Here is a 27,351-nt window from a genome sequence, read left to right on the forward strand (position 1 = left end):
TGATTGTGCTTTTAGAATAACATTTTTGTTCAAAGCCGTTACCAAATTTGCCAATAGAGGGTGCCAGAGATTCACCATTTTGCATGTATTCTTTATAAAACATGTTTATGATATGATGCCATTAGTATTTTTTTTTACCCCACTAACTTTTAATCACACTCATGAAAAAGTGCATGAAGGTCATGCATCTAAGGGTTAAGCCATGACAAACCTTACAAACACAAGGTGGCACCTATTTATTCACAACCCTAACCCACATGCAAAAATTGTTATACAGCGCACAGAAATTGAAATGGTCAAAGCACATAATATATGGGGAAAGTGTATAAGTTGACAGGTATAATACTGTAACGTGCAATGTTTTAGTGATGGGAATTCTGACTCTTTTTAGCGAAGTGGCTCCTTAAACTCGGCTCACAGAAAGGCAGCCGTTTCAGCTCCCAAACGGCTCTTTACATTTTTTTTTATGCTTCAACCCATACATGCAGCTTGCGGGGCCAGTCCAGGCCCGCCGACAGACTGAACCCAGCCCACGAGACAAGGCTGAGAGAAGATAGAGAAGAAAAAAGTCAAAATACAAGCAGCAATTTTTAATAAAGCCATGCGCAACCCCGAAGTCATTGTAGCTCAATTTTTCTCGCTCTCCCTCCTTGTCTCTATCCCTCTTTCTCCATCTCTTTTTTTCTCTTTCTCTCTTTCCATTTATCTCTCTTTCCCTTTTTCACTGTTTTTTCTCTTTTTTTCCTCTCATTCTCCTATACGTCTTTCGCTCTTACTTTTTCTGTCCTTCTATTTTTTGTTTCCCTTCTTTCCACTTTTCCTTTGTATTTTTTATCTTTCTCTTCTTTTCTCTCTATCTTTTTTTCTTTCTTTTTTCTCTTTATTTCTCTTTCTGTTTCATTCGTATTTTCTGTCTGTCTCTATTTGTGCAGTCAGCATTCAGGACAAATCACTCTAGTGCAGGGGTCTTTAATTAAAGGAGTTAAGGTCTGTTTGAGATCGGGCCAAATCGGGTTTTCCACCAAAATAGCCCTAAAAAAAAACACAAAATGTTCTTTTATATATATATGTTTTAAATTCACATTACAAGATCTGAAAATTCACAAAAAAATCAATCAGTAACAAATGAATGCTGCACTGACACGAAAGGGTCAGTGTGCATGATTGGACCACTAGATGAGGCTGTATTGTGTTGTGCAACTATCTCGCGGGCGACCATTGGCCCCCGGGCTGCGAGTTTGAGACTGCCCTAGTAAGTCGCCAATGATTTTCACTTTAGAGATAGATTCCGGCAACTCGTCTGCTGCTGCTGCTTCTGGATCTCAGAATTGATACTGTGGACCACCGCCCAGGGGCCATTTTAGGTCTGGCGCTTTGGCAGGGGTGGGCAAACAACAGCCTGAGGATCATATGCGGCCCGTCAGGCTTTTTTATCCGGTCCACCTAACCAAAAATTCTCAATATGTTCCCACAGTCAGCAATGGTTTGGGGAGCCATGTCAGCTGCTGGTGTTGGTCCACTGTGTTTCATCAAGTCCAGAGTAAATGCAACTGTGTACCAAGAGATTTTAGAGCACTGCATGCTTCCATCTGCTGAAAAGCTCTATGGAGATGAGGATTTCATTTTCCAGCATGATCTGGCACCTGCCCACAGTGCCAAAACCACCAGTAACTGGTGCACTGACCATGGCATCACTGTCCTTGATTGGCCTGCTAATTCCCCTGACCTGAACCCCATCGAGAATTTGTGGGGTATAGTTAAGAAGAAGATGAAAGACACCAGACCTACAAATGCAAATGAGCTGAAGGCCGCTATCGAAGCATCCTGGGCATCAATAACACCTCAGCAATGCCACAGGCTGATTGCCTCCATGCCACGCCGGATTGATGCAGTAATCTGTGCAAAAGGATTCCCAACCAAGTACTGAGTGCATCAATGGACATTTTCAAATGTTTGATTTAGTTTTGCTGTTATAAAATTATTTTTTTTACTTGGTCTGAGGAAGTATTCTAATATTTTGAGATAGGATTTTTGAGTTTTTTTCAGCTGTAAGCCAAAATCAGCAATATTCAAATAATAAAAGGCTTGAAATAGTTCAGTTGATGTGTAATGAATCCAGAATGTATGACATTATTGTTTTTTTAATTGCATTACAGAAAATAAAGAACTTTATCACAATATTCTAATTTTCTGAGACAGTCCAGTATATGTATATATGTACTGGACTGGACTGGACTGCCGAAACAGAGGCTTTATGCGGGAAAGCAGACTGTACTTCCACAAAAGGCTGGCGTCCTTCAACATCTGCAAAACGCTCCTGCAAATGTTCTATGAGACTGTTGTGGCAAACACCCTCTTCTATGCGGCAGCATGTTGGGGAGAAGAAGAAGGATGCCTCTTGTCTTAATAAACTGGTGAGGAAAGCGGGCTCTGTTGTGGGCACAGAGCTGGACAGCCTGACAACTGTAGCTGATAGACGGGCACTGAAAAAGCTGCGGTCAATCATGGACAATTCATCACATCCACTACAAAGCATCATCTCCAAACGGAAGAGCAGCTTCAGCGACAGACTGCTGCCAGTCTTGTTCCACAGACAGACTGAGGAGATAATTTCTTCCTCATGCCACGAGGCTCTTTAACTCTACCCGGGGAAGTAAAAGACCACATTAAACCACACACCCACATTTGCATTTTACCCTATTTTTATTACAGCGTGTATTTTATGCAGCACTATTTAAATACTCTATCAACACGTTATATTGAGTATTTATGTATTCAAGTCAGTCAAGTCATGCTTATTTGTATAACCCCTAATCACAAGAGTCTCAAATGGCTGCAGTAATCAAAGACTATTGGGAACTATTATTACAGACTATTATGACACATTCTATTTATTTTATTTTATTATGATTGTATTTTCAACACAAGGATACTGCTGAAAGTGTGAATTTCCCTACGGTAATGAATTAAGTATCTATCTATATATATATATATATATATATATATATATATATATATATATTATACATATACAGTGCATCCGGAAAGTATTCACAGCGCTTCACTTTTTCCACATTTTGTTATGTTACAGCCTCATTCCAAATTGTATTAATTTAATCTCTTATCTCAAAATTCTACACAAAATACTCCATTATGACAATGTGAAAACGTTTTTTTTTTCCTTTTTTTAAATTTATTAAAAATAGAAAACTAAGAAATCACATTTACACAAGTATTCACAGCCTTTGCTTAATACTTTGTTGATCCACCTTTGGCAGCCAATACAGCCTCAAGTCTTTTTGAATATTATCCCACAAGTTTAGCACACCTATCTTTAGGCAGTTTTGCCCATTCTTCTTTGCAATAAGACTCAAGCTCAATCAGGTTGGATGGGAGACGTTTGTGCACAGCCATTTTCGGATCTCTCCAGATATGTTCGATCGGATTCAAGTCTGGACTCTGGGAGACCATGCATAGAGCTGTCTTTAGCTCTTGGTTAATCCGCTCCGACTGTCCGTTCGACTGTGGGGGGAATGAGAGGCTTACTGAGGCCCCAAAAAGTCGGCAGAACTCTTTCCAAAAACTCGAGGAAAATTGAGGACCTTGGTCCGAAACAACGCCCTTCGGAATGCCATGAATCCTGAAAACATGAAGCTGGTCTGCCTGCGCAGTTTCTTTGGCAGAGGGCAGTTTTGGCAGGGCCACGAAGTGGACCATCTTACTGAATCGATCCACGATGGTAAGGATGGTCTTCATCCCCTCCGAAGCAGGCAGCCCAGTTACAAAGTCCAGAGAGATGTGGGACCAGGGACGTTTGGGGACAGGCAGGGGCTGGAGAAGGCCGGCTGGAGGCTGATTCAATGACTTGTCCCTGGAGCAGGTCTGACAGGCTTTAATGTTCTCGCGAGCATCCTTCAACAAAGATGGCCACCAGAAACGTTGGGACAAAAAAACTACTAGTCCTGGCTGCCCCCGGGTGGCAGGACAAGCGAGAGTCATGCCCCCATTGAAGAACCTCTGATCGGAGATTCTCCGCCCTTCTGGACAGGTACGGGGCCCTGGTTGGTCCCAGAGCGCCTCCTTGACTCTGTCCTCAATGTCCCAGGTGAGTGCAGCTACTTCGCGGGAGGCAGGGAGGATGGAGGATGGTGGCCGGGCCCGGGGGTTGGTTGTTCCCCTTCTGAAAGTGGCGGGAGAGGGCATCAGGCTTGACCCCGGGCGGTAGGAAAGGGTGAAATTAAACCGGGCAAAGAACAGGGACCAGGGTGATTGCCATGGATTCAGGCGCTTGGCCAAGCGAATGTATTGCAAGTTCTTGTGACCGGTCCATACAAGGAACGGAACCGAAACCCCTCCAGCCAGTGTCGCCATTCCTCTAACGCCAGTTTTATGGCCAACAGTTCACGGTCTCCTATGTCGTAGTTACACTCGGCAGGGGACAAACGACGCGAAAAGAAGGCGCAGGGGTGCATCTTGTGGTCCTCGGCCAACCTCTGGGACAATACAGCCCCAAACCCAACATCCGAGGCATCCACTACCACGACAAGTTGACATTCAGGGTCAGGTACCTGGAGGATGGGGGCCGAGGAAAAGTGGGCCTTGAGGGCGGCGAAGGCGTCGTTGGCCACCGTTGACCATCAGAATGGGTCCTTGGGACTAGTGAGTGCCGTGAGGGGGCCCGCCACACTATAGTTCCTAATGAAACGACGGTAGAAGTTGGCGAACCCAAGGAACTGTTGGAGTTTCTTGTGGCAGTTAGGGACGGGCCAGGAGGTGACCGCCAATACCTTGGCAGGGTCCATTTGGATCCTCCCCTCCGCCACGATATACCCTAGGAAGGCCACGGTCTTGGCCCGGAACTCACACTTCTCCACCTTGACGAAGAGCGAGTTCTCCAGAAGGGGACGAAGGACGAGCTGGACATGCCGCGTGTGTTCTTTCAAGGATTTGTAAAATATTAGGATATTATCCAGGTAGACGAAAACAAACTGGTGAAGCATGTCACGCAGCACGTCGTTAATGAGGGATTAGAAGACGGCAGTAGCATTGGTCAAGCCGAAGGGCATGACTAGATACTCGTAGTGCCCGGTTGGAGTGTTGAACGCGGTCTTCCACTCGTCGCCCTCCCGGATACGAACCAGGTGGTACGCGCTGCGGAGGTCTAGTTTGGAAAAAACCGTGGCCCCCTGACGCAGCTTGAAGGCGGAGGAGAGCAGTGGTAAGGGGTACCGATTTTTTAGCGTGATTTCATTCAGACCACAGTAATCGATGCAGGGGCACAGGGATCCTTCCTTCTTCCCCAGAAAAAAGAACCCCGCTCCTGCCGGCGACGATGATGGCCGTATGATAGATGTGATGAGAGGGAGTAGAGACGGCCCCGGGGAGGGGTGGAGCCCGGTAGGAGATCTATAGCAAAATCATAGGGTCGGTGTGGGGGTAGAGAGTTGGCCCCTGTAAGTGGTGGTAACAGCCGGGAACATTAGACAAGTCTGGTGAAGTTTTTGAGGACACAGGCCGGTTGGGGTGAGAAGTGGCGCGCAGACAGGTCCGATGACATTCGACCCCCCATTCCAGGACTGCCCCTGAACGCCAGTCGAGGTGTGGGTTGTGCTGCACCAACCATGGGTGTCCCAGGATGAGCGTTTGACCGGGGAAATGAAGCAGGAGAAAACGTATCCGCTCGCAGTCGTTCCTGGACAGTCTCATCTCCACTGGCTCAGTAATTTGTGTTACAGTGCCCAACAGAGATCGAGCAGATACCGGGGTCGGGAGACGAGCAAGTGCTAACCCCAGGTCTTGTGCAAGGGCGATGTCTAGGATATTGGCCTCGGCACCGGAATCAAGTGCCGTCAGAGTCTTGGGGGAGCTGGGGATTAGGAGGCAAACTTCTAGGACAGGTCGCTGGGTCCAGGAGGTCTTGATAAGGGCTGAGCTCAATTGGACGCCTCCTAGGTCCGACGAGCTCTCCCTTTTGCTAGGCATGAAGAGACCTGGTGTCCATTTCCTCCACAATACAGGCAGAGTCCCTCAGAGAAATGCCGCTGACGCTCCTTGGTTGACAGCGACCCGCGATCCACATCCATTGCCTTGTGATGAGTCGAGACCATTGGCCGGAATGTCGGGGAACTGCCCGCCTCCCTGGAAGAGCCGGCAGATGCTTCACGAGCAGAAATATTTGGCCGTGATTCAGCCTCGATACGCCCGTGAAAGGCTTGGTGACCGGGCCCTAAAGTTTTGAGCAGCGCAAAACTTTTTTGCGCTGCCAACCGCGTGTGAATTTCCGACCGCGTGTAAAGCACTGCTGTATCTCGTCTGTATGGCGATCTCTAAGCGTCCAACAGCGTCTGCTTCACAGGCAGAAATTTCTGGCCATGATTCAGACGCAAACGGCTGTGTGACCGGGCCCTAAGATCATAATCATATTTAACTGAATTCATAAGTAGATTTTAATTGGTTGATATCTGGAGGGAGAGAAATCACAGTTTTAGAGTGTACACTTTGAGCAATAAATCTGGTTCTTGACAATCTTGCCAAAATTATTGGCTAATATCTGACTGTTTGAATAAGGATAAAATTGAGGTTTTCACTTGCTCAATGCCATTCATAGACCATAAAGCCATTTGTATTTCTGTCTGTTCTATCCACTGGGCCAAAATTGCATATCGAATTTAGGTTATTGGAAACCTAACTCCTTAATGTTACATAATGACGTTGTTAGTAATAAAATAAGGGAGATGATTTCACATTACTGAAATACAGCAAATAACAAAAACTGCTATGGGATTAACTGGAAATTACTGAAATATGAGATAGGAAAATTCCTAAGAAATAGTGGAGCACAATCTGCCAAAGACAGAAAAGAGGAAGAGTTGAAGATAATATCTATTAAAACCAATTTGTCCAATAAAGATTTTTAATCCTTAACAACAGAAGAAAAAGAAGAATTGTCTCTCGCACAATGCAAGATAGATGAGTCATATCGCCAAAAAGCAAAAATGCCTTTATTAGATCACGCGCTAATGAATAGAAGAGGGGGGATGTAGAGCAAATAATCCCAGCACAAAAATGACTTCCACCTTCTTTGTTTTGGGTGGGTTGCTTTGGAATGGATGGAACGACGGCGTCCCCTTTTGGACAGGTCCCGAACGTACCAATTCACCATGTACCACAATGAAATCTGATAACATGAAGTTGAAATGAAATCAAATCATCCAAGGCTATGTATTGATAAAATAATGTTCTCACCGGACATTTATGTAGATTGGAGGGGCATTCTCAAGTACAGAACATACACACATTTCTCACTTCTTTGTCTTTCTAACAAGTTTAGCAACTTCAAACACCGTCATCCGAATCTGGTGGTCTCAGATAACTAAGACCACACCCATAGAGGCATGATCTGGTCGAGCGTCACTGGTCCATATAAAAAGATTTTGGTCAGCGATAGCCGGTCTCTTTATCTCTTTCCTGATTGACTTATCGCAGTTCACCAGGTGGGCCATACGTTGCGACCATCCGGAGAACAAGACCAAGTCTTTTCGCAACAACAAGTAAGAAGACTGTTTCAGATTTAACACCATGTTTGCTGGTTCTTGGGAATAAGCATTTTTTTTCTGTAGAAGGGAATCTCCCCAAAATCGACTAGCATTATAATGGAAACTTCCTTTTTGTGCTAGTAACTTTCAGTGGTTGAAAACCATAATCTCCGGCAGATCCCCCCTCCTTTTTTTTATATCATTGATTCTCTATGTTAATAAAGTGTGTGTCCTATTTCAATTGGCCTGGTTTCTATAAATCAATATTCTTGGGATTAGTAATTCATATCAGAACTCAAATAACTCAAAGTAATAACATAATTATATTTTTATCAGTGTAGGAAATTAAAGCATCCTTCAGAGAAAAAAAAGATTTATGGTGGAGCAAAAGCAACACCTCAAGGCAAGTTTGTTTACTGATTGCAGGTAAGACTAATTTGTTCCTGATTTTTTAAAATTAAAGCTGGAAAAATCCCTACAGGGGGCAAAACAATATTTTTTTCAGCCTCGAAAAACATCATGCCCTTATCAATAATATTCATGAATTAAATATTAATGATGCAGTCACAGATGATCATTACATAATTGCTACTTTCTGCTCAACATTCTACAAGAACTGTACAGATCCAGATATACAGACGATCCCCTACTTACGAACATTCGAGTTACAAACAACGGTAGATACGAACATTTCTTTCCGGATGTCGAAAAATATCTGGACATTGCTGTAGATTTTGTATTTTGCAAGAAGGAGAAGAAGAAGAAATCCGACTTCCGTTTCCTGTTCAGTCCCAGTTTGTGTGTAAACATCCTGTACTGTATCTCCAGCTCGCTAAGAAGTTTGACATTTTTGTTGTTTAATATCTCGTGGAACCATTCAATACTGTATGGTTGGTGTAAAGCAGGGGTGTCAAACAGGCGGGCCGTATCAGGCCCACTAAGGGATGGAATCCGGCCCGCGATACAACGCTGAGGAAAGCGCAAGAGAAAAATGAGCTGCAGGTTGAAATATGTCCACTTAATGTTGCCAAAGCCAGGTGCCTCTCACAAACGCTGTACTTGTATTTCTTTCTTTTCTCGCTTTCTCTCCCTTTTTCTCTCACTCTCTATCCCTCTCTTTTACTCTCTGTCTCTCTTTCTATTTCAATTTTACTCTTTGTCTATTTCCCTCTGTGTATTTTTACCTTCTTTTGCTCTCTCTTCCTTTTCTCTCTCTTTTCTCTCTCTTGCTTTCCCTCTTTTTTCATTTTTCGCCCGTTGTTTGTGAATAGGTGTGTTGTATTTAGAAAAGGTCCCTTTTCATCTGTGTATATAACATGTAGGGTACTACTCATGAAGGCTGAATGATAAAGCGCAATAGTGAAAAGCTAAGCTAAAACTTTGGTGTTGACATTCTTTCACTGGTCTGATCTCTGCCTAAAAACAGAAAATCGGAGTTTGACATCACTGCTATAGTGTTTATAGTGAAGGATTTTATATTTTATTTTTTGAGTATAAGACGATAAACGCTACATTTTTTTTCCCCCAACATTAGTCAATCAGCAGTAAATTATTTGCATTGGGTCAAAAAGACATCAGTCCTTACACTTATTGTGGTGTAGGTTAATAAGAAAAAACATGATGTATAATAGACAAACAGGCATAATGGGTTAAGGCAAGTAATTTTTAACCTCTTCATTTATTTTATTGAAAAATCACACCGGACACCACCAGTCAGTACCGTACAATCTCTGGTAAAAGTCAATTCTAAATAAAGCTTTAGCTCGACCGCACAGGCACACAAATTGGATAATTTTCCACGGCACAGTATGACAATGAATTACTGTGCCGAGGCACATTGGTTTAAAAAACACTGGTCTGGGCATTCATCTTAGTGCTTTCTTTTGTCGAATCACAGTCTTTGTTGGATCCATATCTTCTTGGGCCACGCCATCGTACAGTGGCTGCTTGTAGTGTCGCCAAATCACCAGAGCAAGGCGGACGGCATATAACAATGACGCTTCCGCGAGCATCACAGCTGGAAGTGAAAGGAAATACAGCTCAACTGAATGATCCAATGTCGACCTCAACGGATTTCCAGCTTCATTAGTTTTATTATTCATTCAACATCCTTACTTTCATAATCACTTTATCAATTTAGTTGTTATAAATGCACATTATGGTAATCAAAATATTTGAATGAAGTATTAACTTCTTGTGTTAACTTAATGTTTCAAAGTTTTCATTATTTGAATAATTTCCCAGCACCATACTCTTATCATACAACCTTGAACATCCAACTGGGTTCAGTCTTAACAAAGTCCTGTTTGTAAATATGCGACTTATTTTCTTTGCCATTTAAGTTTCAGTCTCCATGTTGTCTAATCCATGCCTTTTTTTTCATAAGAGGCAGGGAGAGACATTTTGTCAATCCCTTTTGGAAAGAGAATGGCGGATTGCACTGTATTTTATTTTATTTTGTAACTTGTAATCACTGAAGCAAGGGTCCTGGTAATCACTGTAAGACTCAGGAGGCTTTGGACATGAACCTGGCTGAGTCCACTCGTGTGACTCCGGGAGAATATATAACACATGACAAGAATACTACAAAAATACTACAGAGATCCCACAGAAAAAATGGAAATACTACAAAAACACTGTAGAAATACTACAAAATACTACCAAAAAAAGTACAGTAATTTCATAAAATACTACAGAAATACTACAAAAATCAGACTGCTGAAATACAATAAAGGTACCACAAAAATACGACAATATTCCAATAATCTGGGCTGGTTACACCCCCACCAAACTTTCTTCCCATTAGCATTCGAAGGGTGATTACTAAATTGTGTTGTTCACACCAGGGTTTACTTCAATTGCAGTTAATTGGTGAAACTAATCCAGTCAGATGGGTGTCCATTGGCTATGCTATCTAAAAAAAACAAACGGCTTTGCTGTGGTACTTCTTCTGTTAAACAGTCTGTCCCCATGTCTTTGTGCTAATTCATTGCCTTCCCTTTCACGTCCAGAGCCCTCTTGTCACTGCCTAGTTGTTATTCCAGTGTTTCGAACTCTTGACGACCCTTTAGGATCAAGAGTAACGCCTTCCAGACCCTTGGATTGTCGCCTTGCTAAATGAGTTTACCAGACCAGGATTATTGCTCCGCCCACTGACTTCCTGTGGACCGAATAATGTCAGAATTAAGACCTCTGTTTATGCACAGTTTTGTGTTTCTGCACTCATTTTTTCTCACTATCCCGAATGGGTCCACGACTATGATCTTGTGACGTCACTTCTGGATGTTTTAAACTGGTGCCATTTTAGGTTTGAGAGCTTTGGGGATGCTGGGCACCCATATTAGGGGTGGGTAAATTACAACCCACGGGCCACATGCGAGCGGCCCATAAGGTTTATACATCTGACTCGCTAAACAAAAATGCTCAGAATATAAAGAAAATATTACATAATAGTGAATATAGTACTAGGAATATTTTTGGCGCCAACTTTGTCCCCATTCTTTGTGTGTCTGCAACAAAAATACTACAAAACTAAACATCAAATATAGTGCTTAAAACCATGTACCCAACATGTTATTTTTTCTTCATTCTGATAAAGAAAAAAATACTATTGAATGACTACAAAATACAACTACTGTTATGTTAAAAATACTAAAGGAAGAATAAAAAATACTAGTATGGGAATACTTCAAAATACCTCAACAGAAATACTACAAAAATACCACTACAGCAAAACTATTATACAAAAATACTTCTACATAAATATTATGACAGAAATACTACAAATATACTACAAAAAAATGTACTATGGAAATACTACAAAAAAACTAATGTAGAAATATTACAAAATATGGTACAGTACAGTAATCCACAGTACAGTACAAATACTAGAGAAATAAAACATAAATCTGACCGCAGAGGTACTACAAATATACAACTAAAGTAAAAGTATAAGAATACTAAAAAAAAAAATCTATTTTGGAAATACCACAAAAATACAAATGCAGTTATACTACTAAAAATACTATAAAAATAAAACTGCAGTAATACTGCAACAATACTACCAAATTATGACTACAGCAAAACTACAGATATATTACAAAAATGCTACTATAGAAATATTACTAAGGAATACTACTAAAATACAACTAGAGTAACATCAACAATACTACAGGAATACTACAAAAATACAAGTAGGGAAATACCTCAAAACACTTCTACAGAAATACTACGAAAATACCCTTACGGTCACACCATTATACAAAAATACTGCTACATCAATATTATGACAGAAATATATTTTTAAAAATCCACTGCAGTAATACTACAGATGTATTACAAAAATTGTACAATAGAAATACTACAAAATATTTCTGCAGAAATAGTACTATGCAGTGCTAGAAATCATATGGGCCGAACCATTTCATGCAGTGGTGTATTTCCGCCGCTGTATTGTTTTTCTTATTTTGCATTTTGTCATAGTCAAGCCTATCATGTCCTTTATCAAGCTAAAAGGGCGTTTAACACATACTATCATTTTCAGGGGGTGCTTGGGTTGAATTTGGCGGTGCTTGAGCACCCCCAAAAATGTGCTGGTTACGCCCATGGTTTTAACCCAAAACAGAGTCAAGGAAACAATACAGTACATGATATACAGTGAAGAAAATAAGTATTTGAACACCCTGCCATTTTGCTATTTCTTCCACTTAGAATTCATGGAGGGGGTTGACATTTTCATCATAGGTGCATGTCCACTGTAAGAGATATTAACTAAAAAGAAAAATCCACAAATCACAATGCATGATTTTTTAACAATTTATTTGTGTGATACAGCTACAAATAAGTATTTGAACATCTGTGTATCATCTACAATTATGACCCTGAAAGACCTTTTAGTCTGCCCCATTAGAAGTCCACCTGCACTCCATGTATCATCCTGAATCAAATGCACCTGTTTGAGGTCGTTAGCTGCACAAGACACCTGTCCACCCCATACAATCAGTAAGACTTTAACTTGTAACATGGCAAAGACTAAAGAGCTGTCCAAAGACACCAGAGACAAAAATTGTAGCCCTCCACAAGGCTAGAAGGTGCTACAGAGCAATTGCCAAGCAGCTTGATGAAAAAAGGTCCACTGTTGGAGCAATCATTAGAAAATGGAAAAAGCTAAACATGACGGTCAATCTCAATGCAAGATATCACCTCGTGGGGTCTTAATGATTCTAAGAAAGGTCAGAAATCACCCTGAATCTACAAAACAGGAGTTGGTCAATGACCTGAACTGAGCTGGGTCCACCGTTTCCAAAGTTACTTTATGTAGTAACCTATGACGTCATGGTTTGAAATAATGAATGGCACGAAAGGTTCCCCTGGTTAAACTAGCTCATGTCAAGGCCAGTCTTAAGTTTGCATATGACCATTGGGATGATACAGAGGAGTCATGGGAGAGTTTTGTGGTCAGATGAGACCAAAATCAAACTTTTTGGTCATAATTCCACTAAGCGTGTTTTGAGAAAGAAGAATGAAGACTACAATCCGAAGAACACCATCCCTACTGTAAACTACTTCGGGGGTGTTTTTTTGCTCATGCGACAGGACAAGTGGACTACCTTAAAGAGAGGATGACTGTGGCCATATATTGTGAGATTTTGGGGAACAACCTCCTTCCCTCAGTCAGAGCATTAAAGATGGGTCGTGCCTGGGTCTTCCAACACAACAACGACCCAAAGTACACAGCCAGGAAAACCAAGCATGGCCTAAACCGAATCGAAAATCTTTGTAGGGAGCTCAAACTCTGTGTTTCTCAGCAAAATCCCAGAAACCTTATTGACTTAGAGAAGATTTGTGTGGAGAAGCGGGCCAAGCTCCCTCGTTCAGTGTGTGCAAACCTGGTGAAAAATTATAGGAAACGTTTGACCTCTGGAATAGCAAACCAAGGCTACTGTACCATACATTAACATTAATTTTTTTTCAGGTGCTAAATACTCATTTACAGCTACATCACATAAGTAAATAGTTGAAAAATAATGCATTGTGATTTCTGGATTTTTCATTTTAGTTTATCTGTCTCACATTGGACATGAACCTACAATGAACATTTCAGACCCATCCATGATTTTTAAGTGGAAGAAAGAGCAAAATAGCAGGGTTTTCAAATACTTATTTTCTTCACTGTACTTGTAAATCACACTCTTACCAATGAAGATGCTACTCCGGCTTGGTGATTCTGCATAGTAGTTTTTTTCAAAGTTTCCTGTTAGCGCCCAGATAACAACTGGATAATCAATGAGAACATAACGCAGGTGCTTGTCCAGGATGACATTTTGCAAGAAAAACCTAAAAGAAAATAATTTGTTTTTGTTATAGTACAGAGATTATGAAAAAAATGTATATTTGGAGTAATATGCATTGGACTCACCAAACCAGCAACACGGCCATCAAAATACAATAGGAAACAGTAGCGGCATTTGCCTGGGAAACGTTTGCTTCATAGGTCAGGACAATGGACAAGTTTATTAACGAAGCAATCGTTGTCCATGTTGTGTAAATCATCACACCATTTTGAACCTGAAGGTACATTACATTTTTAAAACTATAAGTCCCAGGAATTTTCTTACCCCTCCAGTATGACCAGCGGACAGACAAAAGGCTGTGTTATTTAAAACTCAATGGCCTATCTTGTCACCATTGCTCTATAAAATCTGCAAGGCGGGGTTGCTCAAATGGAATGTTGTGGGTGTGGTATTGATAGATGCATAAAGAGCTTGTGCACACGACCCTTTTTCAATAACTCACTCACATTTGAAGATGCCGAAGCACTACAACACTCAGGAGGCTTTGGACATGATCCTGGCTGAAGTCCACTCTTGTGACTCAGAGGGAGTAGATATAACACCCCACAGGAATACTAAAGGGGTACAACTACAGGAATGCTACACTAATACTACAGATACACTACAAAAGTATGTTATGGAAATACTACAAAAAGACGGTGGAAATACTCCAAAATACTATGAAAAAAGTGCATTAATACTATAAAAATACTACAAAAAACAGACTGCAAAAATACTACAAAAATACCACAACAATACAACTACAGTAATACTACAAGAATAACCCAAAAATACAACTTAAGTGTGGTGTCGTGTAATACACTCCCCTTCCTGCGGTGTCGCTGTATACTAATGTGCAGCCTTGAACTTGTGCTTGAGAACTGCCGAGGAAGAAGTTAAGTAAACAGTCTATGAACCGTACCGTCCGTGCCTGTCTTAAATCTCCTACAATCCTACCACAATCCTACTACATACACAACATATTGGCGATGAGGATGACTTGTATCGGAATCTCACCACCCCCTGCTTTGCTTGAAACCCCGGGTGAGCCTACGATGTTGTACACGACGTGGATTCAGATGTTCGAAAATTACCTGCTAGCATTGACTGCAAACGACATGCCGGACAAACGAAAACGCGCACTACTCCTGCACTGTTTAGGCACAGAAGGGCAGAGAATTTTTCTTTCCCTTCCCAACACTGGCACTTCTTACAAATCCGCCTGTGATGCGCTAAAAACTTTCTTTGTACCGAAGATAAATGTCGTGGCTGAGCGGAGCACGTTCCGTCGGCGTGCTCAGAGACCGGGCGAGACCACTGCTCAGTTCATTGCCACATTGAGGGACTTAGTTACTAACTGTGACTTTGGCACGTTTGCTGATGATATGATTAGGGATCAATTCATTGAGAAGATGTCCTCTTCGAGGATCAGAGAACGCTTGCTGTTGGAAACGGACTTAAAACTTGACAAGCGATCACTATTGCTACACAAATCGAATCCGCTATGGCAGAAGCGAAGGCTATTGCTCCTGTGCACGTGCCCGACGCCCCTGTGAAGCTCGTGCAACCGAGAGATAAAAGGAATCGGAGCAGCACACATACACAGCGCTCTTCTCAACACAAAACCTGCTACCGTTGTGGCTCCAACTCTCATCTAGCAAATGACCCCAAGTGCTCTGCTAAAAATGCAAAATGCAACCAATGTGGAAAAATGGGACATTTTGGTAAAGTGTGCCGCAGCGCAATTCCTACTCGATCAGTGAGAGAAGTTACTGTCCCAGACCTTACTGTGTGTCATGTAGCCCCTACAGCTGCAGTCTCAAAGCACAGTACAGTTGCTCTCCATGCGAATGATGAACAGTCACTTACTACTGACCTGCTTGTGGACACTGGTTCAGCAGTCTCAATTCTGCCAGAGAGAATTTACAGACATTCATTCATGCACGTGCCTCTCTCAAAGCCTACTGTACGCCTGGTGACCTACATGAAGAAGCCAATTCCAGTGTTGGGCTGTCTTCAACTTACTGCTACATACTGCAACTGGCACTCATCGTGTTGTGATTCCGCAACAGCTACAGGAAAAAATGATCCAACTTGCTCACGCTACACACCAAGGGATCGTTCACACAAAACATAGACTGAGAGACTTGTACTGGTGGCCTGGAATGGATTCTCAGGTTGAGCTCGCCATCAAATCATGCACCACCTGCTTGCAGCATGACAAAACCGCAACCACACGTACTGCTCCGTTACAGCCTGTGTCTACCCCAACTGCTGCCTGGGAAAAGGTTGCTGTGGACATTATTGGTCCTATTCACTCTGCGCCTGCTGATTGCCGCTTCGCCATCACCCTCATTGACTATTACAGCCGATGGCCTGTGATTGCCTTCTGCTCAAATGTTACTTCTGCCTCTGTTATGACTTTTCTTTCCACTGTGTTTAGCAGAGAAGGTAATCCACAGGAAATTGTTACTGACAATGGCCCTCAGTTCGTGTCGACCGAGTGTGAAGCATTCCTTAGTGACAGGAACATCACACACCGTCGCAGCACTGTGTACTACCCACAGGCCAACGGTGAAATTGAGCGTTTCAACAGAGTCTGCAAGGACTGTCTACAAACAGCCAACATCGAAGGTAAACCACTGAAAGCCTTCTTCACTGAGTTTTTACACACTTACAGAGCCACACCACATGCCGTGACTTCAGTGTCCCCCGCTGAACTGTTGCATGGTAGACCACTGAATACAAAGCTTCACATCACAGGTCTTCACTCCATGCGCCCCACTGCTGACAAAGGCAACATTCTACAAAACATACAAAACAAACAACAGAAGTCAAAACAATACACTGACAAACGCCGTGGTGCAAAATCACCCAGCTTCCAGATTGGCTCAGAGGTTCGCATCCGCAAACCTGGAATCATTGGCAAAGGACACTCAAAGTTCACCAAGCCACTGACAGTCCAGGGTCCAGCCACTTATCTGCTGTCTGATGGAAAGGTGTGGGATGCTTTCCACCTTGCCCATTCTTCCACCTGTGCTGCTGATTCAGCGCCACAGCCTGCTGATGCTGATGCTTGTCTCCTGCCAAGCAACCAAGGTGCTGAGCCACCTGAAACTGAAACTGTGCCCTCACCACATCCCTCTCCGAGTGCACCGAGAATACGACATGCTCCTGCATGGCTTCAAGATTACGTGACTTACAAAAAAAAAATATATATATATATATATACAGAAAAGATGTGGTGATGTTCAAAAAAAAATAAAAGACATGATGAATGTTCATTGTTTTAAAAATTGTCATGTTTGTTTATGATGTGATCCTCATACAGTCTGTTTACGTTTACAAGGTTTACACACTTTTTGCTTACCAATATGACAGTATAGTTCCTTACAATATTACTTACCTTTGATAAATATTTACCTCTAATCTGGTAATTAATATTGAAATGTATGTTTTCTATAAGCTCATACTTACCGAAGAGTTATTGCTTATTTCAGATTAATGCTACTGTTTGTGTCCTATTCTAACAAAGGGGAATATGTGGTGTCGTGTAATACACTCCCCTTCTTGCGGTGTCGCTGTATACTAATGTGCAGCCTTGAACTTGTGCTTGAGAACTGCCGAGGAAGAAGTTAAGTAAACAGTCTATGAACCGTACCGTTTGTGCCTGTCTTGAATCTCCTACAATCCTACTACACACACAACATTAAGTAGGGGGGTTTTGGGGTTTTTAAGGGTTATTGTTCTATCTTCGTTATTCATTATCCGTTATCGGTCAGTTCATAATACGCTACAAAGCCTAGGAGCCGGGACACTTACTCTCAGCCAAAAGGCAAAGCTAAGGTCCTAGCCCTAAAGCCTTGCTGCGATCATTGCGATTGCACCGTTCCCGGAGGTATTGCAATACCGGGCCGATGCGTGGAGTGGACAGAGCAAGCTCTTATTCCATCTCCGGATTGCAAAAATCAAAGATCATGGCAAATGGCCAAACTAAGGACCTAGCATCAAGGCCAAGCTAAGGACTTAGCATCAAAGCAGGCCAAGCTAAGGACTTAGCATCAAAGCCTTGCTGCAAGGCCAAGCTAAGGACCTAGCATCAAAGCCGGCCAAAAGGCCAAGCTAAGGATTTAGCATCAAAGCCTACACTACAAAAATACGGGCTGGTTACACCCAGACCTAACATTATTTTCTTCAGCATGCAAAGGGTCATTACTGAGTTGTGTTGTTCACACTAGAGTTTGCCTCAATTGCAGATCAATATTGAAACTAATCCAGTCAGTTGGCTGTCCTTGGGCATTTTTTGAAGAAAAGCCAAATGGATTGGCTGTGGTACTTTTAGTATTAATACATTTTGATGTTTACTGTTTCATTTAATAGTAAAGTCAGAGAAGATTCCCGTACCAGTATCCGAAGAAGCCACAGGTCCATTTTATGGTGCTTCTTGAGCCAAGCTCCATAGATATGAAGTCCATGGCAGGTAAAAAATATCATAGAGTAGTTTGTGCCGGCAACCAAAATTAGAAAAACAAGTGCAGCGATCATCCACCTATGGGAATGTCAAAGAGCATGTCACCAAAATGTATAAATTGGTAGCTATGTTCCCTGTAATATTCCATGGGTTTAAGCGTTCACACAAAGTCTGTGAGTATTGCTTGGAACAATAATGGGCAACATTAATCCCCAATGTGGCAACCAAATTATTAGCAAATGTCGAAAACCTGAATCAAGTTACACTTTGTTGGGTTTCTGAAAATAGTAAATTATTTTTCACCTTTGATAAATTGACTAAATGTACTAACTTTTTATTATCATTTGTGTTTTAAAAGTATCTTTAGTTACACAATACAGTGGGACCTCGGTTATCGTGGTTAATGGAAACCAAAACCACCCGCGATAAGTGAAAATCGGCAAAGTACCGGCGCAGCTTTAAAAAAAAAAATTAACCACACTTTTTAGTGGAAGTACAATGTTGGCAACCAAATGGACTTGATATAATTGGAAATTATTTGAATGCAACACAAGACCAATCAAAGAGACTCCAAAAAGCAGTTTTTTTTTTCTCCCTTTTGAGGGACTTTTTTCTTCAATTTGCCTATTTTTTTCTTTTAAGCTCACTAGTTCTTGTGATTTTCTAGCTTTTTAGCTTTGTAGCTAGCTGTCTTCCTACCTTTTTAGCTATTTAGCTATCTATCTTGCGAGGTAAGTTTGCACTTTTGCATGCTAACTAGGTACCATTTTATCTTTTTTGCTAGTTATCAAGCTAAATTTTGGCCTCCTTTCTAGTTAGCTATCTAGCTTCGTTTTTAGCTTTCTATCCGGCTATTTAGATGGATTTTTACTCTTTTAGCTAGCAATCTAGCTCTCTTTAAGTTTTTTAACTTTTAACTTTCTAACTATCAAGCTACCTTTTTAGCTTTACAGCAAACCGTCTACATAAGTTGCTATTTTAGAAATTCAAAGCAATCTGGATCCCCTTTGCGCTAATTAGTAACAAAAGGTAGCTAGGCACTTGAAAAAGGTTGTAAACTCATGCACTATGATATCATGTCAGTTAAAAATAAAATATAAGAGAAAATCGCAATGAACCATCACTGGTGAGCTTAGGCTGTGTTTGAGATGTAATATTTCATTCTGAAAAACTTACTCTCTGTCCCAAACCAGCAACCAAGTTATATTAAAGCATATATTTAAACACCAGCAAATAAAGAATCCGTAAGGCAAAACTGGAGGACTGCAGTAGACATAGCCGTAGGCATTCCTGTGAGGAAGATAGAATAAGAAGGGGGTGGGTAAAAATCAGAATAATTTTTAACCCAAGTTTTACTTTAGGGTACTGGTACTGTTAATTCGGGACTACATAGTGCACCTGATTAAAAAAGCTGCATGCGAAAATTTAAGAACAAAGCTAAATGTTGTCTTTCTACAAGCTGCACCGGATTTAAAGCTGCGGGCTTAAAGGTGTAGTGCATCATTTTGAGTGCCGTTTAAAAAGTTGAAAGTAAACTATTTTCCCTATGAAGTATGTCTTAACAAAGCCCAACTGAGTTCATAAAATGGGAGTAGAGGAGAGTGAAGTTTACAGCTAGCTCAATTTCCTCTCCCCCCTAATTTGCAGAGATCTGACATTGAGGTCTATGATGTGGAGAGAGAAGCATAGCGTTTTTGATGGATAAACTTCTACTGCTGTTAAGATGTATGAATTGAGGACTTGATTTTTAGGTGCAAAAGTCCAAATTTTGTGTGTACGTTGTAAGTATTGAATGAATATCTACTGTCAAAACTCCGGTTAGCTACTGTTGTGTATTATATGAATTATGTTGGCAAAAACATGGACTAATTTGTCTCAAAAAATGTTTCCATGCCTCACTGGAGTGTTTTGTATGCATATTTGAATGCTCGCCTTTTACACAGAAAGTATTTACACAGAAAGATATTACAGGTGAGGATTTCTTTTTCTTGTCGCACCAGTTCCAAGCCAGCTGCTAGGCACCACCCAAGGTGACAATTTGGACTAGGTTGGGGAATGCCACTGCTGGGGAAATCCACAGAAAGGGTCTGTTGACACCCTTGCCACTATCCGCCTCGCACCGTATTTATTAAAGCAGTTTAAAAAATATCGGCTTGTAGTCAGGAATTAACAGTAAATGAATATCTTAAAGTTGAATACTTTCTGCAAAGGTTAGCCAGGATGTAGAACATCATAAGTGTCAACCAAACATAAATGACACTCCAGATACTGAAGGTCCATCCCGCTGGGGTAATCTCTGTTACAAATATGTCGGACACGTTGCCTGTTGTAGTGCTAAAGGGGCCTGCATGTAATGAAGTAACAGTAGTTTGTCAAATACACCAAATGTTTATTGTTGTATTTCATGTTCTCTTACCCAGTCCCAAAACAGAGAGTCCATTGAACACCAAACTGACTGCATAGACAAGGAAGGACAGCAATATGACAGAAAGACGTCCACTATTGTGTTTCCCCATTGTATGCATCTTCTTCACCTGTACATCATATTGGTTACAAAATACACTAGGGGTTGCCAAGAGCAACACGTAAAGTCAGTCTTTTATAATGAAATCTCAGTAAAACCAGGGCTCTCCCCTTTCAGCTGAGGTTCCTGCGAACCTGTTCTGAAGATAGCTAACCAGGGCTGGATCATAGTGATTTTCTAGTAAAATTGTTTTTATTGGTTGACTGAGCCTATTTAACCCTATTTTTAATATTCAACCTGATAATATCATAGTAACATTGAAGCAATAATGTTACGGCCAATCCACCTGAAATGCATGTCTTTGGAATGTGGGAGGAAACCGGAGTGCCCGGAGGAAACCCACGCAAGCACGGGGAGAACATACAAACTCCGCACAGTAAGTCTGGTAGCTGGATTTGCTCCACCGTGCTGCCATATATATATATATATATATATATATATATATATATATATATATATATATACACAGACAGACAGATAGATAGATAGATACTTTATTCATCCCCGTAGGGAAATTCACACTTCCAGCAGTCTACCCCGTTGTTTATTAACGGATGAACATGATGATGATGATATATACATACATATATATATATATACATAAATATATATATATATATATATATATATATATATATATATATATATATACATACACATATATATATATATACATACATATATATATATATATATATATATATACATATATATATATATACATACATATATATATATATATATATATATACATACATATATATATACATACATATATATATATATATATACATACATATATATACATAAATATATATACATACATATATATATTATATATACATATATATATATACATATATATATTATATATACATATATATATACATATATATATTATATATACATATATATATACATATATATATATATATACATATATATATTATATATACATATATATATATATATATACATATATATATTATATATACATATATATATATATATATATACATATATATATTATATATACATATATATATATATATATACATATATATATATATATATATACATATATATATTATATATACATATATATATATATACATATATATATTATATATACATATATATATATATACATATATATTATATATACATATATATATATATACATATATATATTATATATACATATATATATATACATACATATATATATATATATATATATACATAAATATATATATATACATACATATATATATATATATATACATACATATATATATATACATAAATATATATATATACATATATATACATATATATGATACATACAGTCTATATGGCGGCGCGTCTATACGCAGCGCCTTCACGTGTCTCTCCAGTAAATCTTTTTACTTTAAGTGTTCTTTTATCTCTCATCTTTTCTTTGATAAATACATGCTCGGCAACTATCACCTTAAGTCGTCGGGAACTTATTAACCTGGGTCTAAGATTAGATTTCGACCAACGGTATCACGATAACACTGTATGTAACATCCCACATGCCGACATTTCTTGTGTAAATACCATGTAAATTATAACTATAGCCTTATCCCCCTTGTTTTATAACCTTATCTTCTCTGTTCCTTTATCTTCTTGGCTCATACCTCACTGTGAATGTGTAAAACTGGAGTGTCATGCCGAATTTCGTTGTCACAATATGTTAACCCATTTTGTAACAATGACAATAAAGGTATATTCTTCTTCTTCTATATATATATATATATATATATATATATACATATGAAATGATGTAAAATGTGCACCCAAACATTTGAGTTCTTTTTTTTTTACATAATAAAGTGTGTTTTACATGAATAAAGCCACAAACAAGCAAGTAAATTCAACGTACCATTCAGCGTCCTTCCTTTGTGCTTGCAATGTCAACGAATGTCTGTTAAGTGATTTGCTTGTTTATGACTATGTTGAGAGTCACGTGTACTAGTTATCTAAGGTACGCTGCCAAACCTCACTCATAAATATGATTATAAAAAACACATTTCAGAATCTCCATTTATCTCTCATCATTCCGTTCATATTAAAGGTCAGGTTTATGGCATTTTCAGCTTCATGTTGTGAACCTGGGGCATACAAAGGGGGTTTAGTGCGCACCCACTGAAATGCTCTGCCCACCCGAAGAAAACTGGATGTCGCGGTGAGGGCAGTCTGGAAAAAAAGGCAAACAAAGACAAAAAATTAAATTACAATTAAAAAACAAACAAAACAAGAAACAGGAAAAAAAAGTTAAGACACTAAAAGAGAAAAGGAAAATGGGAAAAAGAAGAAAAAAGCAAGAATAGAATAAGAAAAAAAACAAAAAAGCAATAAAAAAGCATCAGCTTGGAAAAGGTAACAAAAGAAAAAAAAGAGAGATGTCATCTCATCTCATCTCATCAGCCGTACCGCTTATCCTCTTTAGGGTCGCGGGGGGGCTGGAGCCCATCCCAGCCATCTCCGGGCAGTGGACACCCTGAACTGGTTGCCAGCCAATCGCAGGGCACACAGGGACAGACAACTCATTCGCTCATTCACACCTAGGGACAATTTGGACAGGCCAATTCACCTGAAATGCATGTTTTTGGAACGTGGGAGGAAACCGGAGTGCCCGGAGTAAACCCACGCAAGCACGGGGAGAACATACAAACTCCGCACAGGAAGTCCGGAGCTGGATTTGAACCTACGACAGGTTCCCATGACATGAACTGCGCCGCCGTGCTGCGAGAGATGTCATGTCATGTTTATTTATATAGCCCTTAATCACAAGAAGTCCAAAGGGCTCTACAGACTAAGACTATTATCACACCAATACAATTCAGATACATAACAAGAGGGTTCATCAAATAAGCAAAAAAAGAAACAACTTAGACGTTCTCCAATTTAGGGTACCCCAAATCCATGGGTATGTGCGAAAAGCGCACATTGATTCTCAAAGTTTAGTACTCCAGAGACAAGTCATGCTTATTTGTATAGCCCTTAATCACAAAGAGTCTCAATGGGCTGCACAGATCACAGATTATTGCAAACCACAGACTACAGTATTAACACACCATTCCCTGATATAAAACCTACATGAGGGCAAGGAAAAACTCAAAGACCAAAGGAATTATCAGATTCCTACCACAACCTTGATGTGGAGCTCTATAAAGAATCAGATCCTTGTTGGATTCCTGGTCTGGGTAGGGCGCAACTTGGATCACCGATATTTCCAACAGTCCAAGGAATCGGGGAAAAAGGAGAGAAAAAAAATAAACAAGCAATAAAAAAGAAGTGAAAAGCTTGGAAAAAAAGATACAAAAGAATAAAAGAAACAAAGGAAGAAGAGAGAAAAAAAGAAGAAAAAAGCAAGCAGTGAAAAATAATAAAAAGAGGAAAAGGCAAAAGCTAGGAAAAAAAACAACAGAAGAAAAAAAATTAAAGGAAAAATGGAAAACAAATAAAAGAATAAATATGCAAGAAAAAAGTACATGGCTGGGGAACATGAAAAGTAAGAGAATACAAGAAAAATGAAAAACCAGAAAAGGGGGAAAAGCAAAAAAATATGAAAGAGGTAAAAATGAAGAAAAAGGGAAAATCTAGGAGAAAAGAAACAAAAGAAGAAAAAAAACATAATAGGAAAAAGGAGAGAAAAACCAAAAATCATAAAGCAAGAAAAAAAGGAAAAAGCTCGGGAAGAAAACCCAATAAAAGGACAAAGGAAAAAAGAGAGAAAAAGAAGAAAGAAGCAGGAAAAAATAACTTAAAAAAAGGAATGGGGATTACCTCATGTTAAGGCTCATTTACCTATCGCTGAGGTTTTTGAGTTTTCAGATCAAAGAATGATGTGATGGTAGTCTGTAGTCTGAACAGCCTTAAGAAAATTAGAGACGCTGTGCCCGACTTACGAACGAGTTGGGTTACGGACGATCGTTCATAAGTTGAATCTGTTCGTAAGATGCTTCAGTGCTATACTTTGTATGTTTATGGTTTATATTAGTATGTTTAGGGTTTGTACAAGTAACCTGCATTGTTTTTTACTAAAAAAAATAAAAAATAATATGCTCTATAAAGATAAGTAAAGTGAGGTTTTACTCACTTTTTCACTTGCGCTTCAAGAACTCCTCCGTGGTCAAAAGTGGCCGTAAAAGAGCGTTCCGACCAGTTTCTCAAACGCATTAGGCTTTCTTATTCCACTTTCGTTTGAAAAGAAAGGGCTCACCTCTTCCTGACACTTTACACCAGGGGTCAGCAACTTTCTCAGTGTGGAGTGCCACTTTCAAAGTTCCTTGTAAATCAGTGTCCCACACCAAGATTAATGACTCGCACAATATTTTTTTTATATCCAACAGAGAATGCGATCGCTTTTGTCGGAAGCCCAGCAAAATCCCCCCCACGCGAGGGGGGGGGGGGGATTTTGCAATGTATCCGCCTTTTCAGACTCCTTGAGTCCTTGAATTCATGTTTCGTCTCGTAATGACGATTAACACTTAACGTGCGGGGTACAACGCTCTCGAGGCACAAACAGCACAGTCATTTTTTGCACAAAGCCTCATTCGTCTGTCCACGCTGCCTGGAAAGAACGAGATTTTTCCGCTCGGGGAGCCGTCATGATTCGGCTGACCTGATTCGTTCATTTATCGCACGCCGGTGTTTCTAAACACATCGCTTAACAATGAAAGCGCGCAATAAAAATGTCTAAATTTCAGGTAAAAATGCGCATTATTACTTTACTGTACGATCGCGTGCCACTGGTTAACCCCTCGCGCGCCATAGGTTGCAGACCCATGCTTTACACCAACCATATTGAATGGATGCACGAGATATTAAACAAAAAAAAAACGTAGAACCCGGATTTCTTCTTCGGTGTGGATGCTGGGTGACCTCTCATAGCGCCACGCGGCGGGAAGAAGCACTACAGTACTGTCCTCTACTCGGAAAAAGGTGCACACAATACAAAATCTAACTTACAGTAATCTACGGATATTTTTCGACATCCCGTATTTGCCAGAATCCGTAAATCAAATGTACATATGTAACCGCGGTGTACCTGTCTCACTAAGGATCCACATTCAGGCTGGACTGGATGATGAAGCTTTTATTACAGTTGCCTTAGCAGCGCGCTGGAGACTGGTGCAATGAGCGACACAACATACACACACCATGTGGTTAGCACCTCCGCTGGTTCTCAATATCGTCAACAAATAGTTTTCTTTTCAGTTGACATACAATACAGTTCAGAAAATCAACTATGACAATAGTTTTTACATACATTTTAACAAGATACTTTTAACAAGTGATCGTAAAGTGGTTTTAACTTTTACAATGAATTCAACTTGACATATTTTTTAATCTGAACTTTAACCAACATCTTCCTTTTTATACATTTGTGAAAAAAGAAATAATTACAATAACCAGTATAAAAAACTGGGAACAATTTACCTGCAATGAGCGACACAACATACACACACCATGTGGTTAGAACCTCCACTGTTCTCAACATCTATGAGGGAAATTAGCATTTCAGTCCAGTACAACATACGGCAAAACTAACATAAATGGCAACAGAAACAAAACGAAAATAAATCCAAACAGCTTGACAATATCAATTACATTACTGTGTATGTTGCAAGAGCACCAAAAAGTCGTGGCTTACCGTTAGCAGTGCGCGGGAGACTGCTAACAATATCCACCTTCCGGTCATAAAATCAGAGGCTAAACTAAACCTTACCCCATACCAGCAGGTGGCGCTGTTGGACTCATCATTGCAGGACACTTATACACAAACTATACAAACATTATTCAGCAGGAATTTCAACAAAACAAAAGTTATTATTACACCCGTTACACATAAGTCGGGACTTGACCGGTATTTTTGTTTTATTTCCATTGTGTCACGGTTGCCATGGCGCCCAATTGGCCCCCCCGCCATGGCGCGCCAGCTTCTGTCAAGGTTGCCATGGCGCCCGATTGGCCTCGCCCGTGGGCGCCAGCTGAAACTCGTTGACAGATTGGCTCCCTGTCAATATTCAAACGCTGTCCTGTCAGTAGCCTTATGTCGGTGCGTCTGCGAATCTCCGTTTGTACACAGCAAGCCCTGTTTTTGCCTGTCCTGTATTTTTGCTCTTGTTTTTCTCCCGCCACGAGCTGTTTGATTTCGACTTTTCCCTTCCCGACCCCGCCATTGCTCGCCACAGAAGTCCCACTTTATATATATATATTTCTAGTATATCTGTAGTTTTTTTACTACACTAGTTATATTTTTGCAGTATTTCTGTAATAATATTTCTGTAGAAGTATTTCTAGTGAAATATTTATTTAGTGGTAATTTTGTATTACTGTAATACTGAAGAGGTATTTTTGAATTTCTTTAGTATTTCCTAATATTACACAAGTTGTATTTTTGTATTATTTCTGGTGTAATATTTCTGTAGTAGTAATTTAGTAGTGTAGTATTACTGT

General features: G+C 40.1%; 1 protein-coding gene and 1 pseudogene across 9 annotated transcripts; both read right to left on the minus strand.

Annotated features, from left to right (window-relative positions):
- Positions 1-9,200: 9,200 nt before the first annotated feature.
- On the minus strand, positions 9,201-25,654 carry LOC148347960 (uncharacterized). 9 transcript variants are annotated; one of them, XM_088322417.1, is made up of 10 exons: positions 24,989-25,653; positions 23,320-23,631; positions 23,029-23,082; positions 20,755-20,872; positions 20,538-20,682; positions 19,515-19,628; positions 18,272-18,416; positions 13,954-14,102; positions 13,732-13,871; positions 9,201-9,552 (listed from the first exon to the last, which is right to left on the minus strand). In XM_088322417.1, exons 4-10 carry the CDS (start codon positions 20,861-20,863, stop codon positions 9,401-9,403), a joined length of 954 nt encoding a protein of 317 aa, XP_088178543.1. In that variant the 5' UTR covers positions 20,864-20,872; positions 23,029-23,082; positions 23,320-23,631; positions 24,989-25,653; the 3' UTR covers positions 9,201-9,400. The 9 variants fall into 9 exon arrangements, with proteins under 9 accessions (XP_088178543.1, XP_088178545.1, XP_088178542.1 ...); XM_088322419.1 differs by lacking the exon at positions 23,320-23,631 and having other exon boundaries at positions 23,033-23,082; positions 24,989-25,654; XM_088322416.1 differs by lacking the exon at positions 23,320-23,631.
- LOC148347961 (U2 spliceosomal RNA) lies at positions 17,744-17,893 on the minus strand (annotated as a pseudogene).
- Positions 25,655-27,351: the final 1,697 nt, after the last annotated feature.

This window comes from Urocampus carinirostris, chromosome 18 (assembly GCF_059441175.1).
Source record: "Urocampus carinirostris isolate Australia breed hairy pipefish chromosome 18, RoL_Ucar_1.0, whole genome shotgun sequence".
NCBI classification, from domain to species: Eukaryota; Metazoa; Chordata; class Actinopteri; order Syngnathiformes; family Syngnathidae; genus Urocampus; species Urocampus carinirostris.